Here is a 24,784-nt window from a genome sequence, read left to right as displayed (position 1 = left end):
TCTTGCTGCTCTAGGATTGGATGTGATGTGATGTGTTAGTCTCACCATGGTGGACTGTGATCCTCACCCTAAAAAATCCAGAGTGTCTCCAACATGTTGCCTCTTGTTGCAATGGATGACTTGTGCTTTGTCCGATACATTGTCATTACACCCTTTTCTATGGTGTTGTAGTGCGCCACTCCGATTTTGCGACACATTTGAAGAAAGTAGCAGTGGCTATTATTGCACAAATTTGGTGTATTGGCTTGCTATTCACTCATGTTTACAGCTGTCTGAGTAGGAGGTTCTCGAATGCCGGGTGAGTGTCGGTCATCCATAATAAGTGACTGTTAAATGGAGCAGGCAGCATCCGTTGACAATAAAGGCAGCGAGGGAGGCAGAAGACGACTTGTGTGTCAGTCTGCGGATAGTGAAATGAAGCTCAGGGATTACTCCCTCAGAGGTGGCATGGAAGAGGCAAATTGAAAAGGGAGGGGTGGGGAAAACTCTGGCAAACAATTCATGTTTGTCACCTGGTGGTGCCCTCACACCGGCTGGATTTTGTTATCAGTCGCCTGCAGTCTCTCTACCATTTTCCCATTGTTTTTCGGTGCGCCACTGAAGCCCACCGTGGTTGCTCTGAGCCCTCCATGAAGAAAGCCCGCGGCTGGGTTGAGCGAGGAGCCGCAAGTGCTCGGCTTTAACCCCTGTGAGCTTTGTGCGTTCCACCACTTGAGAGGGAACTTGTGCTAAGCTTTGGCAGGTCAAATGTGGGAGTATTCTCACAGAGGAAGGTTCAGGGGATTTTGTCTATTGTTGGTGAGGCCAGGCCAAGGTCACTGTATATTTTTTCAAACACAGCCCCCATGATAATATTTACTGCATCTCTCCTGTGGCATCAAGGGTTAAGACGAGAAAAAAAACGAAAAAAATCTTAGCAGCTGCACATAGTGTCATGGAGGTTGACTGATCCAGAAAAAAACTTTCTTTAAAAGGGACTAAACTTGCCAAATACGTTGAAAAATAAATTCTTCCTCTGAGGAAAACGACTCAAGTAAAAAAGTACAAATCCTGAAATGTACAAAAGTAAAAATAAAATTTCATTGTCAATTATATACAATAGATTTTATTTTTGCTTTTTCATACCTTTATAACAAAAATAAATGTCACTTTATTCTTGACCTCTCACTTTGCTTAGGGTTCTAATCTTCTAAAAATAACCTCGAGAAAGATACAGAAAAAGTCAGGTTAATAAATTATTGTGTGCTTGCTGGTGTGTCGATTCGGAAGTAGAAAATTGGTTCATAGGTAGATGCAAAAAAAATCACGAGGCTCCGGCTTAGTACTATTGCTTCCCAACACTGTCGCGGCTACTATGGTGAATTCACGCTTGTATAGCAATATGATGGCTACTATGACATGCTTGTAAACCACAGCTTAAAACCACCTTCTGAAATGTGGATTCCACAGAACATGGTCCAGAATCATCATCATGGCAGTCACACTGACAACAACCAATATTTGGCCCCAATCACTTGGTTGGCTCAAGATGATTATCTTTGAAGCTGCTGTTCCAGTCAATTACACTTCAAAGTGCTAAAAAAAAAAGATAAACTGTGTGGACAACATGATCTTGTATCAAGATAAGAGGAAAACAACTAGTGTTTGGTTATTTGATTGCAGCTTGTGTTCTTCAAGTTAAAAAAGCAAACAAACTGAGGCTTAAATTTTGCTTGTGCTGACATTTGGCTGACTGTGTCTTTGAATGGAGTGTCTTTGCTGCGGATTTGCCAGCTTCTTCTTCTCAGCTACAAGGTAAAATGGAAATGAGCGCGCATGAGTGTGGATTTTCCGTTTGAAAATGCGGCCCACTCTGAATTGCACTGTGACACAAGAAAAAAAGTGGGTATTTTGATTGATTGAATTCCTTCCACTCGTTGTGCAGAGTTCACCATAAAGCTATCTAACACCCAGAAAAGTCAAATGAATTCCTATAACTTTGAGAGGAGGCTCACAGAAAAAGTCTTTTACTAGGAAGAAAAAAAAATAGCATACGTATTACAGTCATCCCCCTTAGTCAGACCACCCCCCCTTAAGCTATCTGAGTGGAGCTTTTGGAGGACAGGATTAAAAATTAATATTGGCTCAGGATTGACAGCAAACACCATTTGATGTGAGCCACAAAGAGTCTGTGGGGTTGTGGGCAGCTGACAGTTCCGCAGGCACCACAAAGCTCAGTAAGAGGGACAGGATGGGGATGGACAGGTTGAGGATCAGTGAGACTCTACTCCGATTATCTCCCTTCAGTATGCATGGCAACTTTCTGTATGGCTACGCGGCACGCATACCTCGAAGTCACCGTCCTCAGCCTCCACTTCTGCCGCTATGGGTAGCGTCCTGGTTTGGCTCCTGATGTAGCACCTCTGATGTTCAGCAAAGCGGATAGCAGTGAGTCCCTTTGAAAACATGGAGGAAAGAAAAAGCTTGCTCAGAAATTCGGATACATCTTTCATTCATTAACTCCATGAGATGCGCCTCTCCCATAAGCACTCGGGCGGTTGTATTGAAAGGTGTCCATTTGAAAAGATAATCAAAGCCAGAGTAGTTAATACACAATGAGTTCTTTGAAATCATTTTCTTTGGGTAGCGTTTTATGCAACTGATGAAGTGTTCACAAGTGCAACTGGCCGCTCTAAAGTGCAATAGATGGAAAAGTATATGTGAGAGTAGAACTAACATGGAAGCCAACATTTTGCCATTTAAAAATGACGCGGCGTTGCTGCAAACGAGCTTGAAATAACACCAATGCTGTAACACTCGCTATCTTTAGGAGTTGTTGAATAAAATACGCCTCAAGGCTAAAGAGCAAATGACTTGGAGTCATTCCAAGTGACACTTGCCTCTTGGCCCTCAAAAGGGTACGGAAGTCCTTTGTGAGCTGCAGCGATGCAGCTCAGTGCTAACCGCTAACCTTCGGCCTACCAATGATTGTTTGATTTAATTAATGTTTGTGGGCATTTTTAATGACCTGGGGAAACCCTGTGTAGTACAATAGGCCCTTTTTTTTTTTTTTTTACCGCACGTTATGTAGTAATGGCAGACTATTGACCAATGCTGCTCGGCTCCTGCTTTAAAGTGAAACAGAAGACAAATGGCACGGGTGTTCTGCTGTGGCTGTACAACACTTCATAGTCTATACACCAGAGAGTAGAGTGACACGCTTGCAGAATGAAGTGTTTTCTGCAGAGTGCCCCCATTGAATTAGCCACTCACAGGTTTCTCTCGCCTTCTTAATCTGTGCAGTCAAGTGTGGAAGTCACTGTCTTCAGTCGCAGCCGGTGATTCTCCACCGAGTGCTCTGTTCGGTCTGACACGCTGAGCCTCAACGGGCACGAGAGAGATCTTTTAATTCGCTCCACACTATTGTATGTTAATCTAACATATTCAGCCGAGACAGCGTCTGAAACACGCGCAACAAGATCAGATTTTATCCAATTTATTTCCTGCAGAGAACTGCTCATTCATCACACTGTATTAGAAGAGACAGCAGGATCTACATCTGCCGTAGAATGTCATCAGCTGAAAATTGCATGAGTGGTGCCACGAAAATGAACTTGATTTTCTCTAAATTTAATTGCGGCGACCCACTGATTGCTGTGACATCTCCTTTTTAATCAGTTAACTTGACCCTGTGGCCACTGGGTCTACATTGTGGATTTTTGGGGAAGGTGCAATCACTTAGAAAACAGACAGTGGCCACACATGACATGATACAATGTGAAGCCTGTCGTGATCTAGCGCTTGTAATTTCATCTGTGTCGGGACAATAACGGTCTCAAGCACAGAAGCATGATGTTTATGCCCGACTTTATTGTGATGAGTCTCCGTTTAATTTGGCTACGCTGTAGCGGGGAGTGGCGGGCGGGGAAGCAAAGGGCATTCTTGTGATGAGATGCAATGATTACTGGGCTTGGTCAACCAGAAAATGAAGACAGACATATTAACACAGGAATGAGAAATGGAAAGCAATGTCATTTTGAGAGATGGCGCTAGGAGAAGGGGAAAAGTAGTCCACTTGGTGTGTCCATTTGCGAGACGTTCAGTTGCGTCTATTCAACAGGATGGAGGACATAACAGCATGTATCATTCAGATCCTGTGAAGAAAGATCTTGAAGCAATGTCAGCAAATCTCACGCAGCCTTGTTCTGAAAAGTTTCACTGCAGTGATTTGCATAATTATTTTCAACCTATATTCAGTTCAACATTTGGGGGGAAAAACACATGAATAAAGGCAGTGCCACCCTGTTACATCACACTACTTCATCTCTTGATCTAATTGCTTTTGTCTCCTCGAGCAGTCCATGGACATTCACCACAAAAAAATATAACAATGCTGCAAAAATTGGAAACTTGGTATCTCTCTAACAATGTCAATATAAAGTAAACATTATTATATAGTGCAACTTATTCTTTGTGTAGTTTATTCACGGATAAATGCTTTGCTATTTTCTTTCCCTGACTTTTCAGGTGGCACTATTCATGACCCATAAAGTATTTATATTTTCACCATGATAAAAATACTTGCTAAAAAAAAAAAAAAAAAAAAAGGGACATTTTTGGGCACATCGAGGCCGCCCCAAATGGTGATTCATTATTTGAAAGACGGTGATTCCACTGGATGGTCCTTGATGTAGGCAATTCTAAACATTTTTAGAGAGGGTGTCAATCACTTACATTTTTTTAGTATTTGCGGCAGAGCTAGGTCACGATTTCGCGGTACATTAAAACGACAGTCAACTGGCTCAACGCCACATCGTATTTGTCTGGGGCTGAAGTGGTAACACTGGACGCTCCATTAGAACGGGCCGGGGTCGCTTTTATGGATGTTAAACATGTACCCGCAAGTATTAATGGTGCCGTCACAGATGCGCAAGTCAGTGCATCAATGCCGTGGGTGCCAACGCGAACCCTTGAAGCGCCGCAGATGCTGCCTTGTCAACCAAGTGGAGAGAGCAATCTGGTTGTGGCTTTTCCTCCTCGGCCCAGAGGACATGCCATCCGTGACGCGGGGGAACAATCTGAGACCATCGGAGCACAGAACACATCTCCTGAAGTCAACCTCATTTCTAATGTCACTTCTTTTGTGCTCCTCTACACAGTAGATTTGAAGGTCACATGTCTTAAAGGTCACATGTGGTCACTCCTGTGGGGAGATGTTTTCCCCCATGAGTTTACATTTAATTTTGTTGTTGGACAGTTTGTCCCAAAGTAGTGATGGTTGAACCTCTCAATGATATACTTCATGTTTTTGTGGAGGTCTTATATTCATGGTCAAAATGTATTATTTTATGGGAAGAAATTCTCATGTAAAATGTATATCTAAGTGAGATGTCAAAGTTTGGTGTTATAACACATACGTAACATGACAGATAAAGTTCTTGTTAGCACCCGCCATACTGGACAGAACATATGTGCTGTCTTGTGGATGTTTTAAGGGTAGCAGTTGTTTTCTATTCTCATCCACAATTATTTTCACACTCTCAGACCCAAATGATGACTGTGTTGCCTTGTTAGCTAGACATTTTGCATTTTGACGACAGCAGCTGACGGAGTAGTCGACAGTCCTCTGTAAATTGTCCGTTTGGAAGACAAGAAAATATTTAAATTACCAACTGTGATCACCAGCTAATTCTGAATTTGATAAGGATACCCGCTTGCCACACCGGCCAAGAGAAGTGACAATGGCTCAGCCATGCGGACATCACTGTGAATCCATGCGAGTACGCCACATGGAAAGCGAAGCAGTTGCTTTGTTTGACGATGAATCAAGTGGGCTGTGCTCACACCACTGCTGTGGGTGCTGCTCTTCTTTGAAAAAGCCCAGTCCAACCAAATTCACAGATTTAGACTTGCATTGGTCACCAAAATTGAGCTGGAGGTGTTCAGTGCAAATTTGTTGCCAAATTCAGTAATTATTATTTCACTGGAAGAATGGCCGCTTCTTTGCTCTCAGGATGTATTTTTCCTCCCTGTTGTTTATGAATTGTGAATTGTTGCAAAAGATAAACAGCTGAAAATCACTTGTGGCTCAGAGTTCTGGTGGCATAAAGCCCAGAATGCCCTCGGGCTTGATGGGACCGTGTTTGGACTGGCCAAGCGCGGTCATTTTCAATAACAAGCAACGGCCTCCTTTTTCTTTTTGTTAGAAATCAATTTTCACCATCAGCACACAGCTGCCTCTCAGTGTGTTTTATACCACCTCATTCCCATTCTTCTTTCTTCTTCTCAGAATAAGGTTTGAATTACTGTGCTTACTAGCTTGTTACTTAGTCTTTCATGGAAGAGCATTGAGTTGCCTCAGGGGATGTGCTTCAGTAGCGCGAAGTGGCACAAGCAACAGGCTTGTGTGTGTGTGTATGGGGGGGGGGGGGTCAGCTTGGCGAGAAAACATAGAAAGAGGCAAGATAAAGAAATGGCGCGATGGAGGGGGGCGGGTGATTGATGTTAACACTCTGCTGGCCATTGTAACCGAAACAATGACAAGTGAATATGTTTGCTTTGTCCTGAATTGAAGGTTTATCTAGTGACATTTCATAGTCAATAAATAATGTTGTAAGAATATTCGCTCCCACCAGCAAGTTGAGCATTTTGGGTCCTTTGTCTGAGTCGCTGGTTGTGCAACCTCCCTCACACTGGAGCAGGATTTAGAAATGAAAGGTAAGCTAATGAGTTTTGCTGGAGACAAAATTGCTACTGCAAAAGCTGCTGTGTGAAACAAATGGAGACAGGCTCCCTAATGGTGTTTGTAGTGCAAACGACTTGCTACTATAGAATTAGTCTTTTAGGAAAGAGCAAACCTCCCTCTTGAGGCTGCTGTGAGTGCCTTTAAACCGTAAATCTGCTCTTCTAATGACTGTGTGTTTAAGCGGTTATTACAGGAATTTGTGGTCATTCTCTCATTCATTCTCTGCACCAATTATCCTGTTTGTGGGGAGCTGAAGCCATTCCTGGCGAAGAGAAGGGACACGCCCTGCCTCTCGCAGACAGCAAATCACGTATTAACATTTACACTCACACCTGACCTGCATCTGGGTGGTTTCTGAGCTGTCCGAAAGATTGTCTGTAATGCCTTTAAAGAATGACTCAATTGAAATATTTTGGAAACAGAGGTTAATTAACAATTCTTCCTAAGTAAATGTTTTAAAACAAACAGCTCTTAAAGGGCAAAGGTATTCAACTTTAAAGTTAAATGAACCTGAACTGTACTTGTGCGGTGCACATTTCTACTGAATGCACTTGAGTAATACCTTCACTCACATGTTTAAAGTCGTGCACCTCGAGCACCTCTTGACTCCCATTTCCAATTCGGAAGATTTCAATCTGCTGAATCGAGTCGATCTCCAACAGGCTGGGTGTTTCGACGCCATCCAGAACCGCTTTGTACTCGTGGTCGTAGACCTAAAAGGATAGAAGAATAAACATCACCAAATTGCACACCAATAGTGCGAGGCTGCAATCTAGTTTAGGACAAATAAAGTGCCTAAAAAATACAGCAATGTTAAAATGCACCTTAAAAAAGACTAATGCAATCATTGATCAGTGAGTTTTCCTCAAATATCTAAAATAAATAGTTACAAAGCGTTCTCCTCACTGTGGCCCTAAAGCAGTGAAGACACGCTTGGATGACAATAAAATTCCCTGTTTGAAAAACGACTCATGCCCACCAGCTGAAAATATGCAATTAATATTTATGTGAGGGTTGTGTTTGTGAGGAGAAATATATCGTGGAGTCCATCTTCATCTTTCTCTGCCAATGAGACGCATTATTAGTGAATACATTCAAACGGGACTCTGTCAGAATTTATGTACATCAGACACATCTGTCCGCCAATGCACAGAGACAAAATTGGCTTTCACGTTTCGCTCTCCCACACGTTCATTTTTTGGTGTCTGCCTGCTGACATGATGTCATCAGAAGCCTTTTTTGTCTGGTTGGAGAACAATAGGGTGATAATAGGATACAATTCTTAATAGCAGATCGCTATAAGAGTCGCATTGGCCTATAAATCTCCATTAACATGGGTCACAGCAGCATCGGCAAAGGAAAGTGGAACTTAAAATTGCTAGCAGAAGCCAAATGAAGATGGCTTTGAAATTTAAGTGTCAATTGGGCCGTTGTGGATAAAATGGAGGCTATTAAATACTCCGCAAGTCGGAGTGGGAATTTAAACTTAAATTTGATCATTCTTTTATATTAGCATAAATGTGCAATTGGGGGCATGGAATTAGGAGGTTTATTGATCCATGCATCCCTCCAATAATCCCTAAATACATCACTGATCTTCCTGCCATTCAAAATAAAAAATGTAAATATTTATTTTGGCGTATTGACGTATGTGTGCGTCCGTGCGTGTGTGCGTGCGTAAGAGAGAGAGAGAGAGCGAGAGAGAGAGAGAGAGAGAGAGAGAGAGAGAGAGAGAGAGAGAGAGAGAGAGAGAGAGAGAGAGAGAGAGAGAGAGTGTGGGGGGGTCAACAAGTTGGGGTCTGAGACGATGCAGTACCATGTCTTGTTAATTCAGTTAATAATAGCTGAGCACTTCTCATTATTTTTATTGTGGTACTAAAACTACACTAAAGTTTCAAATATCAAATGTCACTGCATTGCAAGACAATTAAAAAAGCACCATGAGAATTAATTAGCTTCATAGTGCAAGTGGATGAAAGTGCACGGAAAAACTCAATTTAAATTACAGTATACTTTCTGTAGAAAGGACTCTTAAAGGCCACCATGTCACTTTTTTCCTAAACAAAGACAAAATATCCATCCATTTTCTGATTCCCGAAATAGGCCCTTTGAAATTTGGGATTCTACAGTCCCATTAAAACCACTGATGGTGATAACGGCGTAACTCCAAAATGAGCGTTCTCCAGTATTGGCAAAATTTGTGATTTAGCTTCAAAAGCACTCCATGGAAAAAAATACGCGAATCGCAGTGCTGTATGCATTGATGCTTAAACGGAACGTCCCACCATCAACTATCAAGGTCACTTGAACTCTAAATTTGTTACTTTTTAATTTAGGTAATCACAAAGTTACTTTTCAAAACAAGTAATTAGAAAAATAACTCAGTTACTTTTCAAGGTACCTGGCAACATTGATTAACACTGCCTGTTTGGCCTAGTCCAGTGTACAAAAAGCCACCTATAATTGTACCCAAAAATTAAAAAGTCTATCCAAGTAAACTTTTTATAATGAAATGTCATGCTGATAAATAGGAGCACAAACCACACAATGAGGGGTACAATATTCAGTATTTCATCCAAGCCTGACCTGTTGGGTCACTTGAAATAACAAATTCCTCACCACAAGGGAAAACAGTAGTTTGTGCAAGTAATTGACTGTAATTAAATGTGCTATGGGTGGCACGGTGGAACACTGGTTAGCACGTTCGCCTCACAGTTCGGAGGGTGCAGGTTCGATTCCACCTCTGGCCCTCCCTATGTGCCTGTGTGGGTTTTCTCCGGGTCCTCCGGTTTCCTCCCACATCACCAAAACATGCTTGGTAGGGTGATTGAGCACTCCAGATTGCAAATGTGAGTGCGGATGGTTGTTCGTCTCTCTGTACCCTGCGACTGGCTGGCAACCAGTTCAGGGTATCCCCCGCCTACTGCTTGATGACGGCTGGAATAGGCTCCAGCACGCCTGCGACCCCTGTGGGGACAAGCGATACAGATAATGGATGGATGGATAAATGTGCTATGACTGATACCACCATGTGCTCGATGTCTTTACCACAACACACACCACCCGCACTCTCTATTGTCTGGAGCGCGGAGCATTTCATTTTGCTAAAAATGTCAAGAGTGACAAATAAAGTTTAGGCTATACTAAAAATATCCTTTATTGGTGGGAAAAAATATGCAAAATGTTCACGATACATTATTGAAAAAAAAAAAAAAACACTTTCAAAGGCATGCAGCATGCCCAATAGAAAAAGATTTATAGTAGTTATAGTTATATTTGTAGGGTGTAAAATGAGGCTAAATTAAGCAAGAAGACTAGGTCATAATTAACAGTGGGTTAATTTTTACATGTGACCCTTTTCCCATTACTTGGTCCCTTTGACCCACTGTTAATTACAATATTCAAGCGTGTATTAATTAGGTTACGTACAGTAATGTCTGAATGATGTGTTTCCAGACATCCTGAGCACGTTTAGTTATAGCTACTTGAATAATCTGTTTCCAAGGTAACCGTCCTGAAAGAAAAAAAAAACCTCAACTGTGCGTTTGATAGCTGGCGCAGGTCCCTGAAAAATCTCATTTCATCATTTTGGGTGATTTTGACAGTCTCCCAATTCAATTCACTGCCACTGTTTCATAACAGACTCCAATCTGTGGTTCAGTGCAGAACCCTAGTTGTCAAGTGAAGAAAAGCAACTGGCAGAAATGAGCAGTTCTTTTTTTTTTCATACAGATCAAACTAATTTGGAATTCATGTTGATACCCAAAGTAAATATCCATGTGTCTTTTTAGGACACACGCCATTCATTTTGTTGGTTATGCTCTTGTACAACCTGATCCCTACTCTCATCACATATTGACATGAAGGAAAATATTTCAGGCGATCCATGTCGAAGCCCTCGCACACACTACCCTGTTTATTGACTCAAGGTTTCCATTTGACGTGGTTCTTAACAAAAGCGGCGAGATGCCTTCCGCCACGGGGTCACGTCGAAAGCAGTGAATAAAAGCGTCAGGCACTGCAAAACCTGCGGGTTGTTTGTGTGAACGGGTTGTGGTACTGCTGAGCCCGGGGACATTAGGAAAAGGTCGTATGGATGTTGTTACAGGTGACTGGATCGCCGGGTGCATAAATGCGTGTGGCGAGAGACAGCCCGCATATGTTCAGCGATGAGGAAGGCGGCGGCCGTGGGAGTGAGAGAGATGAGTTGATGACAATATGTCCTCTTCGTTGTCCTTGAGGGGAAGGAGATAGAGGCTGCAGTCAGGCGGAACTAGATGCCTGTCACTCACTGCAGGCTGGTGGCGGCCGAGGCAGCGGTGGTGGGTGTGAGGCGGGCAGCCGTGGGAGGGAAAGGTGGAGCGGGGTTGGGGAGGGGGGAGTGGCGGGGGGGGGGAAGCACCGTGCATCGGGCCTCTGGGGAGCCATAGGCAGCCTTGTGATGGATTGAGGTGGGCAGCAGCTTAGACAGCTACACCGATGAACACTGTGTCCTTTTGGGTTCAGTCCTTATAAGGGCCTCTCCACTTTTTCTCACCTGACAACTTGTGGGAAAAAACACTACAGTTGATATTCTATACAAGAAAACTTTGCTTCATTGGGGGGGATACTTTCCAAAGAGACCCACCGATACAGGTATAAATCCGCATCATAGAGTGACTGTCTTTAGATTTTTGTTTGTTTGTTTGTTTGTTTGTTTGTTTGTTTGTTTGTTTGTTTGTTTGTTTTTTTGTTTGTTTTACCCCTCCTGCGCACTATATTTTTGGGCTGTTATAAACAAGAAGATTAAAAAAAAAAATCGTAATGTCATGAGGATTTAGCAGGTGAGCCGTGATACAGTATATGGAATGCACAAGATCAACAAAAGAATGCTTTATGTATGACTAAACATATTTTTGACATTGATTTGAAAAATGTGTTCACTTTCTTTCCTACTACATCAGATTTATTTAAAATATATATGCCTGCAATCTTCAGCTTGAGACATAATTTGTCTCAAGAGTTTAGTGTGCGTCATTTGACCTTAGTTCATTGAACATTTTAAATGTATTTAATTCTGTATTACTGTATGTGCAGTAGGAGGATCAGTTATTTGGAAATTGTACAATTAATATGATTGTTTTACCTTGCACTTGACAAATACTGCATGTATTAAAAAAGTTAATCCTAAAACAAAACAAATTAAGTTATTTTCTAAAAAAGTAAAACATACTGCATGTGTTAAAAAAACAACCTAAAACTAATACTAAAACATACCAACTTGAAATATTTTCTAAAAGAGTAAAAGTAATTAAAACTTAAAACAAGTCCAAACCAACTGTAATAAAATCTGGTCATTTTGATTTTCTGCGGATGTTTCTTTGATTTTTTTTTTTTAATTGTGTATGCTATTTTATGTTTGGACGGCGACTTTGAGTGCCTTGAAAGGTGCCTTATAAATAAAATGTATTATTATTATTATTAATGAAAAATCTCAAACTATTATATTTATATATATTTTATATTTATATTAGGCCCTCAAAAGCCTGAAAAGTATAATAAATGGATGGATGCATATACAATTAATAGAGCTGTTATGATGGGAACACTTCATCTAAGACCAATTATATTCAGTAATAATTGTAACAAACATAAGTGAAAAAAATTAAATGGATCTGTGTGGGATCTGGGATTTTCCAGTATGTTATACGCAGTCAGAGACAATATTTTTTCCAATCTTAAAAGGAAATATAGAAATAGCACTTTGAGGATGTTTGTCTCCCAGGTATGAAGAAAAAAAAATCCCGAGACTTTAAATGTAGTTTGAAGTCAAAACAGCTGAGCATGAAAAATCAGAGAGAGGGCACTTTCTGGCTCCCTCGCTTCTACTTGTGTCGTCAAGTCGCCGGCAGCGCACTTATTTAGATCTCACGTCTCTTCACTTGGGCACCCAGAGGAGAACTACACTCGTCTTTCCCGAATACATCCCTTTAAAACGTTTCCCAGAGTATCACAGTCTGAAAAATGGAACATCTCTGTAACATCCTTTCTAAATTATCTCTGCAGATTTGCATCTTTACAAATACAAACAAGCCTTCTGTTGTTTATTCCAGAATAATGAAGCCAGGCCCTTGTATAATGATGATTAAAGAGACTTGCACACACTCAAGTTTTATCTCCAAAACAACACAGAATAATTATACTATAGGTAATGAAAACAAACCTGGGAGGAAGCAACACACATTAAACTCAAACAAGAATAGCAGCAGATTCATCCAAGGATAAGAATGGAAAATGAGGAAGTGCAAGGGAAATAATTCACAGCCCATATAGATTTTCCACTGAGAAACAGAGCTACGCATGGCCTTAACACATTTACACACTTTTTTTTGGTTGTTGCTGACAGCCCATGTGGGATGAACATTTGCAGATCTGCTTTCTTTCACAAGGCGATTTGGATCTGATAGTGTGGGGTCTGGAGACCACGGGGATTATGCTTGTGGACACTAATTACCAAGGCTGTCAACTCCCAAGGCCTACAGAATTCGGATAAATGAAGTAGGAATACTCTGCGGCTAACTAACACGTGCAGCCTGCTGGAGTGATGATGCCAGATGAATACGAGCAGCTGGTTCTGGATGGATGCCAGTTCAGAAAATTCAATTTAGACAGTGCTTGTCATTCACTATTATCAACTCAAATGCTACAGGGTAAAATGATACTTTTTGCAGTGTGCCACAGTAATCTCTTTGAAGACGATAACACTGAGTGCAACGCTCCACGGTATGAGGTTCAGGTTCTGTTGAATGTTTATATGTTCCAATGGACTTCTTGAAGGGTTCCATTAAATGGTGGTTCAGTACAGCTCGTTGTGCTTGATTGTTGAATGCTTTTGACGAGAGGCACATCTTCTGTTCCTACTATTGATGTACCACAAAACACTTGGTTCCCAGCTCTTGGGGACTCTATCAATGTGATATGGTACTTAAAGATTGAAGCAAGACACTTTGTTTTGTCCCCAACAGTAGGGTACCTTATGTGCTATGGCACGGACCAGTCATTCTTGTAACATTTACAACTTTTATTCAATAGGAATGTAAGAAACAAATCAAACTTTACCAAGGGTGGGAACCATCATGTAGCAGATGGTACGGTTCAAATCAAGTCAGCCCTGATTAAGCTGCATCTCCACAGTAAGGCTATAAGCAGGCTGTGCTTAGGGGCCCGACAACGTGTAAACTTCCAATTAATTAAAGGCAAGACAGCTTCATTTACTATATAGCACATTTCATACGCAAGGCAAGTCAACAACCTATGAGCATTTACACACACAACTGTTGATGACATTCAGAAGAAAAGCAGAGAAAAACAAAAGTAGCTATACAAATGACTAAAATAGCTAAAGTTAAAAAAAAGCTAAAATAGCATGCATTCACAGCATTTAAACACATTCACAAAAAATATTGGAAAACATTTAAAAGTAGACAGTAATATAAATTACCAAAGTAAAGACTCCAATTGGAAAACAGAAAATTTACGGCACATGACAAGTTACACTGGCGCCAACATGATTTGCAGTATTTTTTAAAAGGTACTTTGGTGCGATTCTCACAAGCATACCTCCGAAGGAGCGGGTTAAATATTTTTCACAGTGGAAATTGTGTATTCAGCACCTGATTGAACTGTACTGCGTGGTAGTTGGTGGAAACAAGTCTTTAGTAACTGTCATAAACAGATTTTTCTTTTCTAAATAAGGTAAAAGTTAAACCAACCAGACAGTTTTCACATATTTATCAGGAAAACATTGGAGCGACACTTTATCATAACAACAAAATCATCGAAGTAGTTTCAGGTCAAAAGACCTCAGAATATGCTACAAATTTACAACAGGCACTGCATATCTGGAGGATGATGACTTTGTGTGCTGCCAAGCACCGCATTGGCATTTGCCAAAAAGCACGAGACACTACACTGCTGCCAATTTGTGTTTTGTTGTTTGTTGTAGTGCATCACAGCCTGAAAACTCACTCGCACTTAGAAACCCAACTTCTTAACATGTGCAGTGAGATAGTAGGTCTACTGGTGCATAACAGCTGTACAATATTTGTGGGATTTTTTTTTTGAAGTGTGGAATAGTGTTTTGACATAGTCCACAGCCACAGTATATCCAACAGAGCTTAAATAGTTGCTGTCGATACGCCATGTCTAGAGATTTGAAGGATCCTGTGGTGTTCTGCTCTCTCACAGAGCTTAGCTCAGTAGCAGCTTTGTATTAAGAATCAGACCCAACTTTTCAACTCTGGTCTTGTGACACACGTACTTTAATATATTTTGTTATGTAGCAACAACAGTGTACAAAGTTCTTGGTATCAGTTTGAAATAAAATAGTAACATTTAGAATTTCTCATTCCAACACAGCCATTCATGCTATTAGTGAAATTTGACTTCATTTGACCAATCAAAGAGTCAAGCAGACACATGACCACACCCTCGGTGTACTGTTACATCAGTGTGAACATCAGAAAGAAAATTTAAGACAATTCTTTGAAATAGAATTTGCTTTGCTTTATGTCATTTTATAAAGATCTATTGTTGTTTCAGTGAAAATGAAACTGTTGGGCAATAATTTAAATTTGCACATTGCCATTTTATGTAGGCTATTTCATGCTTTGATCAAAAAATAAATCAGAAGTTAATCACTAGTTGTTTAGTACTTCATTAGTTTCCATATTGAAAACTCACTCTACTAATTATTCGGAGGACTGCTTTTTATTTTGTTTACTTATTTATTTATCAATTTACTTCAGTTCTACTATTCTGAAATAACAGTTGAGTACAATTTGTGGTTACTCTATCCATCTCTGCATAGTACGATCCTAATGAGGATAAGTGTTATTCGAAATTGGCTTGATAGAATCATATATTTAAAAAACATGCCGAGTGCATGCGCTAGGTGGTAATTAAAGGATATAAAGGAAGTGAGTAAATACATGTGCAAACGCAAAATGCTGCTTAGAGTGCTACATTATAATTAGCGCCACACTCTTCTGCAGTTCTGTTTTCATAAAGGAGAAACAGATTACCAACCTATTAAGTTTGTAAATAAAGTTGAAAGTTGAGCTATTTACAGATGCTGAAGTCTCTGAAATTACTTAAATATTACAGGCTCCAACAAATCCCATTCTGAGTATGTTGTGTACGTATGTAGCATTAAAAGCAGAAGTGGTGGGTTGTTCAAGTGCTCTTCGGAATCCACCCAAGAAATCACTTAAGACGTCACTTTGATGCCAAAAACCAGTTGAGAAATGCTACAATTAGCCTCTACAATAAGAATGAACCAGGTGTCATGTCAAGATGTCAAACTTAATAGAAAAATCTGTTGGCAGCTTTCCCCAAATACAGCTTCATTCTGACTTTACTTTTATTGTATGATGTGTTTCAAACCCAGATTGGGTGGTATAAATCACCAAGATCAAGAAATTCAAAAAAACATTGATATTTCTGGGGGAGTTTAAGCACACATGCGGAACCCTCTGAAGCAGGGGTGCCCAAGTCCGGTTCTGAAGAGATGTATACATAACTACTACAATCAGGGATTGTTGTCGTAGGGCTGCAGGCCGGAAAGGCGATCACCAGGACCGGACTTGGGAAGCCCTGCTCTAAAGCATCGCTCATAAAGGTCAGATTTCCAAAGTAAGTCTCTCAAGAGCAAAAGAGCAACCATTTTCCTTGACTCATTTTTTTACACCGATGTTCAATGAAAACGCAACTCTTAATGAGAACAAGAAACAAGGTGAAAATTCATCCGAGACAAATCTCAATGACATGAAAAAAAGATGGTCATGGCAGAAATTAAATTCTTGACATTTAAACACAAACATGCAGTTTACAATGTTCATGCTGGATGTGTGTCTTTATTGTGTAGCAGATTGGAAAAGTTAGTTTTATTTGTTCTGTATATGTAGCCTACAGGTCTTCTGCCCTTGATAACCCCCCACGGCCCTTTAAGGGGCATATTCTCTGCTGTTGCTAAGTGATAAAAGATGTGGTATCATGCTCTTTTTGTGATGCTCATATTATCCTATCATCTTAATTGTGTCACTTATGTTACTTCATGAAATGGACACACTCTTGGTAGAGCGACATTTAACTGAGGACGCCTTTTGTTTTGACTCAAACCGCTTTTGTGCTGTTTTGGTGATGGCAGCGTGGCTGAGTGGCTCTTGACTAGTGCTGGTGACTTGAAGTTTGTCTGAAAGTGCTGGTCACAACTGCTCTCAGGGTAATGGAGGCAATGGCGAGTTAGATTTTGAAACATTTTCTTTTTATTTGACACGTCGGTTGTGAAATTCTTAGATGTGACACGTTAGCAAGTATTGCTAGGCAACGCTTACCGGCTCACTCGCTTTTCAACTAATGGAACAGCTATAAATATACATTCAATCATGAGAGTACAGTCCCATGATTGAACGTTTTTATTCATTAAATACAGAAATACACATTCACACTTCTTCAAGGTAGCCACCACGTCATTGGGGACAATCAGTGAATAATTTCTGGATCTATATGCAAGTCTGTTTCACATTTACATTCTAAACAAACTATTTATTTATTTATTTATTTATTTATTTATTTATTTATTTATTTATTTTATAAGGTTTAAGACGTGTTAAAATTCTAATTCCTCACCACAAACACCCCAAAGTGATGTTATCCTCCATTCACTCATCTTGGAGCATTTCTGCTCATTCCTCTTCTCCAAGCAGGGTCTTGGTGAACCAGGTGCCTTAATTCCGGGTTAAAAAATAGCCACCAAAATGACTCAAGAAAATATTTTTCTTCCATGACGAACTTGTGCACCGACTGGGTTTCTATTCAGTACATCTCTGAGTGTTAAGCTCGAAAGTGCGTTGTATAAATTTTTGTTTTTTTAGAAAGGCATGTGGTTGGGATGCCGAAGGGGCCCGCTTGTCATCCGTCACCTTGAGTGCTCCACACAGATCAAGTCTGTTGACATTTTAATAAAAGAGAAGCAATACGCAGATGACAATATCAGACGGATTGCGAAAGTCATTTTGATGCTATGTGAATCGGATGGAGGAGAGGAGAATAAAGTAGCCACTTATTCTACTACTGTGTCCGGTGTCGCTCTGTGTGAATGAGATGCTTCCGCAAACTTCCCCCTTTCTGAATAATTAATATATATACGTACTATATAACCTGGCTATCCCTAACACTGTAATAAAGCAGTCATAAAGATCAAACAGCCCGACTTCCTATTATCTAACGCCTTCAAATTGGTCACAGAAATTCATCGAATCACTAGTGCTAAGGTTTCCGCACTAGTTGTTTTGCTTCATATGGTCCTTAGATCATCCACTTAAAATAGTACTTGAAGATGTATTTATGACAAAAAAAAAAATTGGTGTCAGTGACCAAACTGCGTTAGACAAAATCATGTAGGATCGAAGCGAGTAAAATCAAGATTTAGGTGTACTCGGAAGCCAAGGGAAATTTAATTTCTTATTTGTGGATTTGGCATTAAAAGTTGTGAACCCTCCCCGAGTTGATTTCAAAGCTCCAGTTTCTTGTTCACACCATTTTGTTTACTTGTGAAGAAATGCACTAACAGCAGTGGTTTGTCAGTTCAGTGTAGAAAAAAAACAGGTGGCTGTTTTCTGTTTTCTGCACTGCAGTTTAGAAGCTAGAGAAAATCTAATTGGAAGTAACTACTTAAATGAAGTAAATTATGCTTACTCTGCACCCTATGCTTACTCTGTATATATATATTTATTCCAACTACGCAGGAGACTTTTTTTTCTGGCTACATAAGTAACCATATATGCATTGGTACAATCTCGAGTTTCATTTTCAAGACAACTTGGGGAGAGATAACACAGAGGTTTTATCAGATATTAATTGGTATTATCACTTTCTTATGATGGTGTATGTCACATTCTTGTTTTTTTTTTTTTCAAGAGGAATAAATAAAACACAGGCACAAATGACTTTTACTAGACAGCTTTAGCATCCAAAATATAGTTCTAATCTTTTGAGCGGCATCACTGTTGGTTGCTGGTGAAAGCCAAATATTTTTAAATGATTTACTGGGCTTGTTTGTTTGGTATGTCTGAGCTTGACTTAAATTTATGATCTTGTGATTGTCTCCTTTGGGTCTATGTAGCAAAACGATGGTGGTGAGACATGATAGCGTTCCGTGTGGTGTGACGCGACCCATATAATATAACTTAATTCGCCATTACTACACCTATGACTATATATGGAAAATGTACGTTAAAATTATATAATAGTATAATAATATCAGTGATAATATAATTAATAGTCAGATCATTCTGCAGACTATCCCTTTAAAAAAAAAAAGAAGAGTAGATTTCATTGGTTGTTAACATTAGCTGAACACATCATCTCTGAAGTCAACTGACAAGATTATGCCAATTTGGCAACCTGAAGGGAAAAACACACAAGTTTTGAAAACAAAAACAACTTGTGAGCCAAAAGGCTCTTCAACAAGCGCATTTTTGTCTGGAGTAATGAACCATGGATTTATCTGGGTGGGTGTGTGGTAGAATATATGGAGCATATGTGCAGCTACTCAAGTCGTATTTTGGCAGAGGCTACAGGCTATCATTCTTCTGCTGTTTTATTTCCACTGTGGAAAAATCAATTAATCCCACAACCTCTGAATCTTGAACCAGTCTCCCTCTCTTTTCTGTCAACCCACTCCTACCTGAAAAGAGTGTAATGACCCACTTTCTCCTTGTCCCCCGGCAATTCTGTTGCTTAACGCGTTTGACCACCTTGCCATGGTCGACTATAGTGTGCAGCTGCTGTTAATTTACAGGAGCACCGTTTCGCCTTTCTTTCCCCGCTCCGAAGCATATATGACTAATCACAGCAGTCATTTCAAACAACTTGAGTTCTTGGTGGCAATAAATCACCTTGATACATGCTACTGTACCGATAATAGATTCACGCTCATGGCAGAGAATAGAACAGGTAGTTTTTGATAACTGTTGGGCAGCACGGCATCGTGACATTAACTCGAGACTGGGACATATTGTTGCTCAGTGTACTCTTATGAGGCAACCAAAATCAAAGCGAAAACAACAAAGGGTTGTATTGTCTTTGTGCAACCGCCGGGGGGAATATGACGCTTCTTCCTTGCTCTTAAAAACACATTTTCTTTCTTCTTTTCAAACCATTTTACAGTTGGAGCTCTTTACAAAATCCACAGTGTTGTCCGTAAAGGCATCATGTAAATATGCTGTCGGGGATACACACATTTTTAAAAGAAACAAATTGTGCATTTGTGCTGAATTTGAAACATTTCCCCAGTGTCGTATTAACGTAGTTTTGTCAAAATAGAATCAAGAACTATTGCTTTGCTCATGTTTTTCGAGTATCGCTAAGATGAGCCTGTTTTGAGGCAGTGGTCCTGTTTTACACCAATGCTCACCCCACCCGCTGTACCCTGGGGCCAAGGGAGAGTATGGCTTTTGTTACCATGACAACCTAACGGAACTAGGGAGTTGCGACGACGTGATCGTCCGCTGCTTGCAGAAGCCCAAGGTCTGAAGAGAAATGCGAGTGTCCATAAAGACATAAATGCATCAAATGTGTTTTCACTCATGGAGACAGCAGTTCATCAACAGGCCAGCATATCAATCACAATGATTTGGCACGTATTTTGAAACTAAGCAGCTTTTCATTTGATGAGTGATGCATGTATGCTGCATTTAACGGCTTTATGGATCATACCTCAACAGCACTTTTGAGTGAGCCCCACACCCTTTGTGCTTTCGTTGCCTTGACATGAGGCATTTTAACAAGGCCCACAAAGTGTGTTACTCTCGTACAAGTAGTCCCAACATTGAAATTTGCTATCCTCAGTGGATGTTAATCCTTAGACATTCATCCAAATCGTTGATAGGTAAGCTTGTTGCATTTTATCCCCAATACATTTTAAAGCCAAATTTATAGCCAAATTATAACTTCCAAAGTCACACCTCAAGTCGACAATAGTTAAATACCGTTCACAACTTTCATATACTTTGGAACCTTACTGTGGAAACCAAGGTTGATAATGGACCTCTGATCTGTTGTTGTATTCCATATCAATTTCTCCCAAAAGAAATAATGACCATAAGTACAGTAGTATATAAAAATTGAATCACATCAAGCAATCAACAACCCAGCCCTGGCAATGGCTGTCATCTGCCAAATTCTCCTCCCCCTTCTTTTCAGTTTCTTGATTGTTTTATGTAAGGCCTAAAGTGTACCTCACATTGCGGTCTTGATGGGGAAAGGGAACAATATTGTGTAGTTTGATAAACATCTAGTGTTCCCACTTTTGTGTCTGGTCTTGTATTTGCCAAAATAATCTCCCCCGGTTTTCAAGGCAAAGCAGAGGACCTGTGGTAGACCTCAACAAAGATGATTGCAAGCTGATGCTGTGTCACAAGAAAAGTGACCTCCATTATGAATACATCTCCTGGTCATGCTCCAGGTTTTTGTCTGCTTCATCTCCAAATAAATCAAACAAGAGGCCACTCACCTATCCTGAATCCAAGTGGCATTTTAAAAATGGCTCGTGAGTGCTTTAAGCCTGCAATTTGGATCAATTTAATGCATGGCCATAATCCATCCCCATGAAAAGCATTAATTGCAATCAGCATTTTGTTAGCCTGATGGTAATTGAACTTTCTCTGGTTCAGAAGGGCAAACAAAGCTTCACAGGTTGAAATGGTATTAAATTCTCCAAATGTGCTCACGTGCCTGTGTTTCATTTGGCTATCACTATATCGGATAGCGTCAGTATCGATGCTTTATGTTATCATTTTGGCGGTTCCATACATTAAGAACAGGTACAAAACTCTAGGCCACATCATTTCGTGTGGCCCACGAAAGCAAATAATTCTTGCTAAGTGGTATTGGTCTCTTTGTTTAATTTTCTTTGGTAAGAAAATCTTCATCAACAAAATTTTCTTCATTTTTTTATAATTATTGCTCACTGATAACACTCTTAACACAAAAGTGTCAACTAAATATGAATGCTTTTTTCCTATTTCCATCAAATCAATGTGTTATTAAAATTAAAAACAAGAACAGAGCAATTCAGGCAAGCCATAACTACGATATGGCTCAGAATGAAGATGAGTTTGTCACCACTGCATGACTGTGAGAGATGAAATGCACTAATGTAGAATATATTTTTTGTTCCTTCCCTATGACATTTCACATGGGACTTTAGCTCAGTGAGCAAAATGATTAACCATTGTGTTCACTCATCAATCTTTGAGTATGGCTCTTATTGTTGTTGTTTCTAATTGTATAAAAATGTAAATTGCACACATGACAAATCATGATACGTGAAGTAATTCTAATCCTCAGCACATATAAATTAATGTTAAACACAGAGGCAATTTGTTTATCTGTTTGTTTTATTTATTTGTTGATTTCTGTTGATTGATTGATAGATAGATTGATAGATTGATTGAGTGATGGTTTATTGATTGAACATACGTATATAGACACATTACACAACAGCTATTTATATAGGTATATATATTTTTACTATTATTATTGTTGTTGTTATTGTTATTGTTATTAATATTTAACACTTGCATGACAAGCTTACGTAAACATTTAATAATGGCCTGATGATGGATAAAATTTGACCCCGGAGTGATTTTACTCAATTTCCATTACATCCTGTGGGATATACGTATATCGACCAACGTTCTGGTTGTTGTTTTCAACAACAACCAGAACGTTGTTGTCCCCTGTATTAACATTTAAGGTACATTTAAGATGACAGATGTGATCGCAAGGCTCTTTGACAAACAACAAAAACACAGCAGCGGACGAGATGATCAAAGTCAGAACTGCCACGACGGGAGCATGGCCGCCTTCATTTATGATAATGGCAGATGGCCCAGAACAACAAGTCCAGTCTCTGCTGCTTCATCAGCTCTTATCACTTATGCCTGAGACAAGGTAGATAACTCGTAACAGCGTTACAAGGACATCCATTGGCCGATAATTGTTCAAACATGGTGTATGTGCCTGGAAGACACAATAAAAGGGGGAGTGATGGTTGGATGCAGAGACATTGGAACAATGCGTACTGATGAAAAGCTTGTTGTTTTCATTGCCCCTGAGTGGGCCACAAGTCAGCTCAACTGCCTTTTTTTCTCCTTCAATGATGCCTGGAATTTGGTACGGGGGAACCTATTAAATTGTGCCCTGAATGATCTGGGCCTGGGATTTTACAGATTAATAAATGTTTCAGGCTATTACATCAAAATCACAGCAAATTATTGTTCTATAGTAGTTGTGCAACACACCACTGGAAACTCAGTCTATCACCACCACTCCTGAAATAAAACATTCAAATTCCAAATCCTGCACATTTGTCGCTTTGGATTTACATTTAGTGCGCCTCATTGACTGCAATCTTCGAGCCTTTTTCTTTAACAGCTATTTAAGTTAAAGTGTGGGAACCTAAGAACACTTACTGGCAATTTGCTAAATGCCTGATGCACACTAGAGGAAATTTAAATTGCAACTTTTAGAGACACGGGCTACTCAAGACATTACTTCAAATTTAATCTTTTAATCCAGAGGACGCACACATTTGATGATTCAGCCCAGACAGAGGACAATACTCTGCAATACTGAACAAGTTATTTCATGGACCAGAGAAGGCACACAAACGTGTGATTAAATGTTGCTTCGTTGTCCATGGTAACACATGCCGCAATCCTGCTTTTATAACGCACTCATTGGCTTCTTCACGTGTTCTGCACAAATGTGTTTCTTTCACGCTACTGAGATTTTGATTTGAACTCTGATCCAGTCTGTGGCATTAAGTTAAATTTAAAGGCTTCACAGTAGAGCAGCTCGAACTTGCCTTGAATTGGGACCTCAGGAAAGGTTAGCTAGAGATTTTTTTTTTTTTTTTAATGCCGGCAAAGAAAACTAAGCATTATAGTCATATAAAGTCCAAAACGTTTAAAGTTGATTGTCATCATGAAATAGGTTATTGTGTTAATAGTGTTCTTGGCTAAATGTAATGTGTAATATAATTTAGTCTCACTGACATGATACCAAATGTTTGAACAATTTGCAGATTTGTACTTTTGAGTGAAAACAAGTCACTTTTCTTATTATAATTTACATTTTGGAATATAATACCTCATTGTCCTGAAATAAGGCACAGCAATACTTCACGATCGTTACTGACCCAAGGTATATATTCTTCAGAAAAAATCTCCCGGCACATGACTGAAAACTATATTGCTATTCAAATACTGACAACTTTGGGCTCAGTTCAGTCACAAATGTATTTTACTCTTCAGGAGGCCTTGACTTATTCTGTTGTACGAATGGCAATACTCAATAGGTCGATACACAGGTTTATTCTACCTTCTGTCATCCAGTGAAAGAGTATTTCATTGTTCTGCCTGTCACTAAATGTTACAGCGCAGATAGATGAACATACATTATTTTATAGCCCTGCAATGTCAAACGATATGGCGATGAAGATCTGTTCGACCAAACAGTTGTTTACATCACCGCTGTGCGTGGCATGGACCTGGCTTGCTTTGGACCCATTTTGTGGTGCCTACTTTTGCCAATGCAAAAGCATCAGAGCACAGCAATGTACCTAGCAGTGCAAAGAAGAGGCATAAAGTGCTTCACAAGACGTACAGAGCCACTGTAAAGTACAACAGATAAATTACAGCTGCTAGATTCAATTTACTGAAGTACAATTTACTCCAGGAGATAAGAGCACCACTAAGGGGAAAGGTTGGTGAATACGCCCTGGGGAAAGGTCAGGCATGACTATAGCGTTGTAAAGACATCGTCCGAATACTCCTCTCAATTACCACCAAGTCTAGCCCAACAGTTGCAGTTACCCAACAAATATCTGACCATTAATCACCAAATCTGTGATTAAGATGATGATAATTTAGGCCTAGAAGTCTTTAAAAGTTTCAAATCCTAATCCTGCTCGACAGCGGGTGCTTGATATTAATGTCTGCTTTATTACAGTGT

General features: G+C 39.9%; 1 protein-coding gene across 1 annotated transcript in view; it reads right to left on the bottom strand.

Moving 5' to 3' along the window:
• Window positions 1–24,784, bottom strand: part of tnmd (tenomodulin) — a 49,013-nt gene that overhangs the window by 12,382 nt on the left and 11,847 nt on the right. The window contains exons 3-4 of the mRNA XM_049755222.1: window positions 7,297–7,437; window positions 2,328–2,435 (exon numbers count right to left, since the gene is read on the bottom strand). Coding sequence (XP_049611179.1) covers window positions 2,328–2,435; window positions 7,297–7,437 — 249 coding nt within the window. The remainder of the gene's footprint in view (window positions 1–2,327; window positions 2,436–7,296; window positions 7,438–24,784) is intronic.

The sequence above is a fragment of the Syngnathus scovelli genome, chromosome 1, assembly GCF_024217435.2.
Source record: "Syngnathus scovelli strain Florida chromosome 1, RoL_Ssco_1.2, whole genome shotgun sequence".
NCBI classification, from domain to species: domain Eukaryota; kingdom Metazoa; phylum Chordata; class Actinopteri; order Syngnathiformes; family Syngnathidae; genus Syngnathus; species Syngnathus scovelli.
The sequence above is the reverse complement of the archived record's forward strand: the minus strand, read 5'-3'. Positions and strand labels throughout refer to the sequence as shown.